The 7,762-nt window shown below is 40.4% G+C and overlaps 1 protein-coding gene and 1 long non-coding RNA gene across 9 annotated transcripts; one reads left to right on the forward strand and one right to left on the reverse strand.

The window, feature by feature from the left end:
* The first annotated feature begins 3,144 nt into the window (after positions 1-3,144).
* Positions 3,145-6,597, forward strand: LOC136254684 (uncharacterized). Of its 7 annotated transcripts, none has more exons than XR_010700685.1 (12): positions 3,145-3,521; positions 4,169-4,267; positions 4,552-4,608; positions 4,657-4,840; positions 4,895-4,951; positions 5,003-5,059; positions 5,722-5,795; positions 5,851-5,953; positions 6,005-6,073; positions 6,137-6,229; positions 6,283-6,384; positions 6,453-6,597. XR_010700685.1 is itself a non-coding variant. In XM_066047419.1 (12 exons), exons 1-5 carry the CDS (start codon positions 3,519-3,521, stop codon positions 4,925-4,927), a joined length of 294 nt encoding a protein of 97 aa, XP_065903491.1. In that variant the 5' UTR covers positions 3,145-3,518; the 3' UTR covers positions 4,928-4,951; positions 5,003-5,059; positions 5,722-5,795; positions 5,851-5,953; positions 6,005-6,073; positions 6,137-6,229; positions 6,283-6,384; positions 6,453-6,597. The 7 variants fall into 7 exon arrangements, 3 of the variants coding, with proteins under 3 accessions (XP_065903491.1, XP_065903472.1, XP_065903481.1); XM_066047419.1 differs by having other exon boundaries at positions 3,145-3,522; positions 4,154-4,267; positions 4,755-4,840; XR_010700690.1 differs by lacking the exon at positions 3,145-3,521 and adding an exon at positions 3,530-3,683.
* LOC136254704 (uncharacterized) lies at positions 6,528-7,762 on the reverse strand. Of its 2 annotated transcripts, XR_010700696.1 has the most exons (6): positions 7,687-7,762; positions 7,532-7,633; positions 7,374-7,473; positions 7,240-7,329; positions 6,708-6,766; positions 6,528-6,644 (listed from the first exon to the last, which is right to left on the reverse strand). It is a non-coding gene; the product is annotated as an uncharacterized lncRNA (long non-coding RNA). The 2 variants fall into 2 exon arrangements; XR_010700694.1 differs by lacking the exon at positions 7,687-7,762 and having other exon boundaries at positions 7,532-7,680.

A 7,762-nucleotide genomic window follows, 5' to 3' on the forward strand; every position in this document is an offset into this window, starting at 1 on the left:
TCTAAGACACCTTGCGTGAAAAACAATACGTCAGGTGCGGTAATTTAAAAAAAATCATTTCGGTTTTATTTATTTTACTATAAATAAAATATTGAATAGCTACCACACATAACACAAATTACAAAATGGTAACTAAATACAAAATTAACTCTACTACTACAATTACAGTACCACTACAACTACTACTACTACTACCAACTAAGGGTAAAAGGGATTGTCATCATCAGACCCCTGTAGAGCCCAATATCTAAGAATCATCTTTGCATTGTAAGTCCATAAGGCAACATACAGTTGTTGGAGGAGATTCTTTCATGCCAACAAAAATGAATTGATTTGATGGGACGAAATCTTGTACACATGATTTTCACTTGTTTAGCTGTCGCGCAAGGTCTCTCAGAACCGCTGTATAAGTCTAAAGCCAGGTACTTCTGTACTTGAAACAAAGTACAGCGGTTTCAGCACTTTTTGCAATTTTGTTGGTGTAGTGTGATTGCGTATGTACTATAAATGACTGTTCTTGGAGTTAAATAACCCGCACTAATGTAATTGTCAATTTCATTCCCCACCCTACAGGGGATTTGTAATCGTGGGGCAAAGTCAGCTGTCAAATCCCCACTATGTCCCCACCCCTTAGTAGGGGATTTGACAACACCTCAAAGATGACTAAGCGCGCATATTTCATGCATGCGACTAGTGATTAACCTGATAGTTATACCTGTAGCTAGTAAAATTATAGTGAGTGTGATTTTATTGTTTAGAAATGCAACTACCGAAAATCAGTCAGTGAATTGGACAGCTGTCAATTGCCCCAGTGGTGGGGACAAGAAGTAATGTCAGATCCCCACATGGGGGGCATGAAATTAAATTGACAAGTGCATAACATCTCTGACAATGAAATTGTAGTGTATACAGAGGCCTGAGGCCTGATTTGAGTACTTACGGCCACCACCATTTAATGGTCGCTTGGATTCAGTGGAATGGAATGGTGGGGAATGGACTGGAATGGTGGAATGGACTGGAATGGAATGGAATGGTGGAATGGAACAGTACTTTGGTAATTTCAATTGGTAGTCACTTCTTTATAAAGACCACCTTCTAACAAAGACCACCTCTTTATAAAGACCAAGTATTTTAATGCTTAAATTGCTGCTATCTTGTTGTTTTTTGTTTTAGAGTGTATCCCCATAGAATGGTCTTATTGATCAGTTGTGCGCCACATGCCTAGAAAAGACAGAGTGATATCTAATTTTGTAATACAGTAATATACCCCATTCAAAAACAGTTTGGCTGTACAAAAATGATGTCTCCATCAAACTAAAATTAACTAATAACTACAGGAGCTAATATCTGGGTGAGGCCAAAAAATACTGGCAAATAACTAGCTATAATTTATAAAAATTTGGTCCTTTATCATTGAGTCTTGCTGCATTCCTAATTAATTCCCTGTAACCCTAATTGGCTAGTACTTTAGCCACCTTTTTTCTCCTCTACAATGCCAGACTATTGGGAAAGGTACCAATTTATTAGCCTATTAGATTTACAGGGAATTAATTAGAAATACAGTCAGACTGCACAAATCAATGATAAAGGACTAAGATTATACTTAGTTGCCAGTATATAATTATTAACATTCATTTCTTGGCCTCACCAGATATTAGCTCCTTTAGTTGCCAGTTGCTTTTAGTTTTGTGGACAGATCTTTTTTTATCTAGTCAAGCTGTTTTTGTATGGGGTATATAGCTATTACTGTAAATCAGATATCACTGGCTTTTCTAGACATAACATATGGTACACAATTCATCAATAAGACTGTCTTATAGGGCTCTAAAACAACAATTCAGATAATATTAAAGTAAAGCGGTCTTTGTAAATAGGTGGTCTTTGCTAGAAGGTGGTCTTATAAAGAGGTGACCACTAATTGAAATTACCTAAGTACCGTTCCATTCCACCATTCCATTCCACCATTCCAGTCCACCATTCCATTCCACTGAATCCAGACGCCCCCGTTTAATATAGCCATAGATTATCGTTCAATAATCTATGATATAGCTAGTGCCTGCCAATAAAAACACACATGCGTACGCATACTACACAACTCGAGAGGTAGGTATTAAATAAAGGTGGACCGATACCGATACTACCGATACCAGTATCGGTATCGGACCTGCCAATAAAAACACACATGCGTACGCATACTACGCAACTCGAGAGGTAGGTATTAAATAAAGGTGGACCGATACCGTTTCACGGTGCCGTAGCACTACGTTATGGGTGGTCTCCTCAGCGGACTCCTGCTCACTGTGCATGTGGGACTTCCTTTTCAGTGGAGCATGCCCTATCCTGTCCCAAGGGTGGCTTACCTTCTATCCGACACAATGAGATCAGAGATCTAACTGCTACCCTGTTGACTGAAGTATGCTCTCAGGTAGCTGTTGAACCAGAGCTCTAGCCGGTTTCACAGCAGGACTACCCTGCTTCTGCCAATATCCAAGATGGTGCCCGTCTTGACATCACCATGAATGGTTTTTGGGGTGGAAGAAGTGAAAGATGTTTTGTGGATGTGCGGGTGTTCAACCCTCTGGCTGCTTCTAATGCGTCCTCGTCACTGGCCTCCTGTTATCGGAGGCACGAGAACATTAAGAAACGTGCGTATGCTCAGAGAATTCGTGAGGAGGAGCATGCCTCTTTTACCCCCCTGGTAATGTCTGCCTCTGGTGGTCTGGCTCATGAGGCTTCTGTTTTTTATCAACGCTTGGCTCATCAACTTTCAAACAAGTGGGGCGATGATTACTCTGTTGTCATGGGGTGGTTAAGGTGCTGTCTATCTTTTTCTCTCTTGCGGTCCTCCATACAATGCATCCGCGGAGCCCGCTCATCCATCGGTCACTATGTTAAGACTCCCCCAATTGTGGAGCTGATTCGGGCAGAGTCTCAGTTTGCCGTGGACTAAGAAAGTCCCGGTTTGTCCAGCACAGGCCATTTATGTGCTGGGGGTGGTAGGCAAGGGCAGTCCATCAAGCCCGGGTAAAAAAAAAAGTGTGTAACTGTGCTAGCTCACGGAAAGCGAGATTTGGAGCTTGAGATGACAGGCGAGGCTAGCAAGCGTATCGAAAGCCAGCGTATCGATAGGATCGGTATCGGATCGGGCCAATTTTTTTTTTGGGCCCACTTCTGACTTAGAAAATTTTTCTCATTTGGTGAACTTACCGTTTTTGTTTGTTTTACGTAAAGTCACATTACTCAGGGGGTTGGTGAATCTCGGGGACAAAACCCTTGAATCAACCCAGTTGGCATGGGTTCCTGGGGCAAGGTCCTGGGGGTTCTTCTTCTCAAGTGATGTAGCGAAGTCAAGGAGCGAATTGTACAGGCAGCTAGTTTTACTAGGTGAAGATTTCCTTTGCCATCTCACAACACACGAGATGACTGAAACAGATTCGCCATGGGCTGAACTTGCTTGGAGTGGAGGAAATGAAGGCTATAAGAACATGAAATAGTGAACACCGAATATATCCGCCTATATGGTATGATAGTGTAAACTGCAATTGTTGGTTAGTTGGATTTCCTGAGACTACACGAGTAGCTATCTTCATTTGATATGCCAGTATGTCAGTCATTCAGTTCAGTCGAGGGTTCAGCTTGGTGACCCCACAAAAAGCACAGCTAAGTTTGCATCATTTACTCAGGTGAACTGGCAGGGAAGCACTCATTTTTGTGGGCCCACTTCTGAGTTAGAAAATTTTTACGTTTTGTGAATTTACTGTTAAATTTTGTTTGTTTTATGGAAGTCACATTGTTCAGGCATAGATTATATATTCTCCACCTAGGGAATATATAATCTATGGCTTGCCATTTTCTAATCCTTTTAGTGTGCACATGCAGTACTAGTTTCAGTAGTAGGTGTTCTAGAAGCAGTTCCGTTGGGAGCTATAACATAATTATACCGTTATTCTATTGTAATCCAATACTATAGTGCTGCTGTGGTGAAGCTTTATGTTTACTAAAGGAGATTGGTCATGCATCATAGCCCTGGGCATGTCTATGCTTGTATTACTGTATGTTAGAGTGGTGCTGCTAATCACGTATTTGAATAATTGTTATGTGGTTGGCATATTTGATGACACAATGTGTGTTAATATTGCTCATTGTTTCAAATGATGCACTGATATAGAGCAGATTACTCAGGAGACACTGGAACTGAAGGCAAAGACCTGCTTCAAGGTAGGCATCCTGATGACACAGCTGAAAGAGGAGCTAAGGAACGAGACAGGTATCACCAAATAGCCGAGCTTAACCTTGCAGTGTAAGGGGGTGGGGCTAGACTGATGATAGTCATGTGAGACAGAGATAGTATTTAGTGGTTTTCTACAATGTTGCAAAACAACTTGCTAATCTCAAAAACATTGTTGCTCCCAGAGCATCCTGCTACCGATAACCCTAATGTGTAAATAGTCATTAGGGGGAGAGTATAGTAGTAAAGCTGTTACTAGTTGGTGGAACATTTCTTGAGACTTGTAGTGGTATGAAGTTGTTTTTGTTGTTGTCATTGTACAGGGGAATGTGTCACTGAAGGAACAAGAAGAAGTAGCAAGTTAGTAAGTGAAGAAGCCAGTGAGTATAATCTGTTATTGTGACTTAACTTGGCTGGTCTCACTACAGTGTAGTGTGTGGCAAACGGACATTGATTTTGGGTCAAAATTTGTGGACTTTTTAAGTGGGTGGTTACGTTATGCAAGTCACACTTTGTTTACCACAAGGCTACACTGTATGTGAGGAGGGAGAGGTGCACAAACAACAGACAGCAGTGAAAGTGGTCATCACACAAGGGGACACAGATAAGAAGGTGTGTACTCTGTTGTCATGTGACATCACATGAGCTTATATGACATCATCACAGGAGCTAGAAGACAAGATCAATCTGCTACAATAACTGGAAGAAGCTCAAAAGAAAATGGTAATTAGCATTGACGTCTTTAAACTTCGAGCTATTCTGATTGGTTGTTAGGAAGTGAGAGCTAGTCAGGTACAACAGATGATGACTTGAATTAGACAGCAAAAAGAGGTGCGTGATCTTATCATTTCTGTGTGATACAGTGGAACTTCTCTTCCTTTGTGCTGGTGTAAACTATAAAGTATAATTAGTCTCACGCATATCTTGTATAGAGGGGTTCTGCTGTAGTGTTTTGGGTGTTGTGTGGCTGTAATATAATGAGTGAACCCACTATGACAATTACGGTCATGTCACTAGGCCAAGAGTTGTAAGACCACTTCGATATATATAGTGACCTTGTCAAGTATATAGGTCCCAAACACGCACAACTGAGATGTACTTCATGACCTCATTTATAACACCACCTCATTTATAACACCACCTCAACATACAGTCCGTGTCAAGTAATAGGTCCCAATTGGTGTCTAACTTGGTCCGTTGTTGGGACATGAAAACTCATGTACTGTATTAATGACCACTCCTATGATATGTTTATTGTGGCAGCAGTTGGTTTGTTAGTAGTGCTATTTGGGAAGGCTATGATAAAAAGAATTTTTTTGTGGGTGTTTTTAACTATGCTATAAGCTAACAAAGCCATTGTCTAGCAAATCATTTTGTGCAGCATATTAATACTGTTGCAACTGCTGTGACAAATCGCATGGTACAAAATAAAGGTGATATGTGGGAACCGTTACTTGTGTATTATCTTGTGAGGTCATGTGATCTTGTCACAGGTGTTGACTGTGGTATTTCATAATGAGATGAATTGTATGGCACTATCACCATGATGACAACTTCAGAGATGCTGGTATGATAAGTTGTGTGATTTTTTCACACGATCATTTGTGCCACTCCGTTTTTAGGCAAGGCTAACATTACTGTGGACACCTCAACTAGTCCAACACGAAATGTAGCTACCCTGATTTATGTGACGTGTTGCCATAGTGATAGCTGTTACAACACAAGGTTTGCATGACAACAGCATACTACTGTATCACATTTCCGCCATCGTAACAGGCCTACCAAATTATCATAATTGAAGCCTTACTACAGAGCCCAGTGGGAGTGGTAGCACGAACCATAAAGGTGGGTGTGGTGATGTGTTGTTACCATCTTGGTGTGTGTTGTGAGGGCCATGTACTTCTCCAGCCTCAGAATGGCTGTGTTGTCAAGGGGATAAGTGAAGCGTTTATTGACTATAACAAAGTGTCCACCCACATGATCAAAGCTGCTGCAGGACAGGTGAGCACCAACCACATTCACATAACTATTTTTGTTGCCATGGTTACACAAAGGAGCATCATCACAAACTACAATTGTGATGTTACCGTCTTAAAGAGTTCTACTTCATCAGTGAAGAAAACTAATGGCACCATGGCAACCAGTGGCATGTACAAGTGAGCACGTGCTACAGTATGTAACCAGTCATTGTCCATTTATCTGTCTGTCTTTCCGTCCATCACAGGACAAACCTATACTGAGTCTACTGGCATTCAAGAAACACCTCAGATCATTATTTAACACAATATTTAAATTTGAGTCAGTGTACAATACATAATATTATATTGTAAATGTCATCCTTGTAAGTATAACAAAACATGCAACACAAACACATGGTTTACTTGTGCATGTCATCATTGGGATTAAATAATCCGTCCTGTACAAGATACATAAAGGTTCACTATCCATCCATCATCATCCTTATAAACATATCAGTCACCTTAAGTTCATTAATCCACCAGTCTGTAACAGAATTTCATAGCTGGGAACTTCAATTCTCTGTTGGAAACAAGTGATAGTAAATAGAAAATTTTGGCTTAGATAGCAAGGAGGGTGCACCATTAATTTATTATCAAACCAAACTGATATGGTAGTATAATATATATAGGCCCTTCCTCTAACAATTTGTTCTTCGGATTCATTATAAAGTGACAGTGTGATAGTTCAATCAATTGTTGACATCACATAAACAGGAATGCCACTGTGAGTAAACTGCAAATGTTGAATGGGGAAATTTGCATGGATAACTGCCAATCTGTGAAATTAAATTTTGTGAACCCCCACCCCCCTGTAAAACACTGCTCTATAGCAATGGCATGCACACATTAGCAGTGACAACTAGGTGTCATGAGAACAGGTACAGCTATGTCATACTAGATATGCATATGTAAAAGCCACATACATGTTGTATGTTATCACACTTAATGAACATTGTCAAATGACCGCCACACAGTTGCATTACAAGAACATACCCCACAGTCAGACGATGTACTTTTTGCAAATAAGCAAAAATACACAACAGCAAATCTTTTTGTACTGGAACCAGTACTTTCTGATGATGCCTATACAGGTATTGATGATGATGTATTATTACAAATACTCTTACTATCCACTTGAGGATCTTATCTGGTGAGTGTTCTCATAGATAGTATATGTATATAACTAAGACTTGTGAAGTGTGTTTCTTGAATGTCAGTAGATTAGTCCTGTGATGACAGACAGTTAAATGGACATGACTGGTTACATACTGTAGCATGTGCTCACTTGTACATGCCACTGGTTGCCATGGTGTCATTAGTTTTCTTCACCGATGAAGTAGAACTCTTTAAGACGGTAACATCACAATTGTAGTTTGTGATGATGCTCCTTTGTGTAACCATGGCAACAATAATAGTTGTGTGAATGTGGTTGGTGCTTACCTGTTCTGCAGCCGCTATGTGGGTGGACACTTTGTTATAGTCAATAAACGCTTCACTTATCCCCGACTAGTTGAGG

This window comes from Dysidea avara, chromosome 1 (assembly GCF_963678975.1).
Source record: "Dysidea avara chromosome 1, odDysAvar1.4, whole genome shotgun sequence".
Classification (NCBI taxonomy): Eukaryota; Metazoa; Porifera; class Demospongiae; order Dictyoceratida; family Dysideidae; genus Dysidea; species Dysidea avara.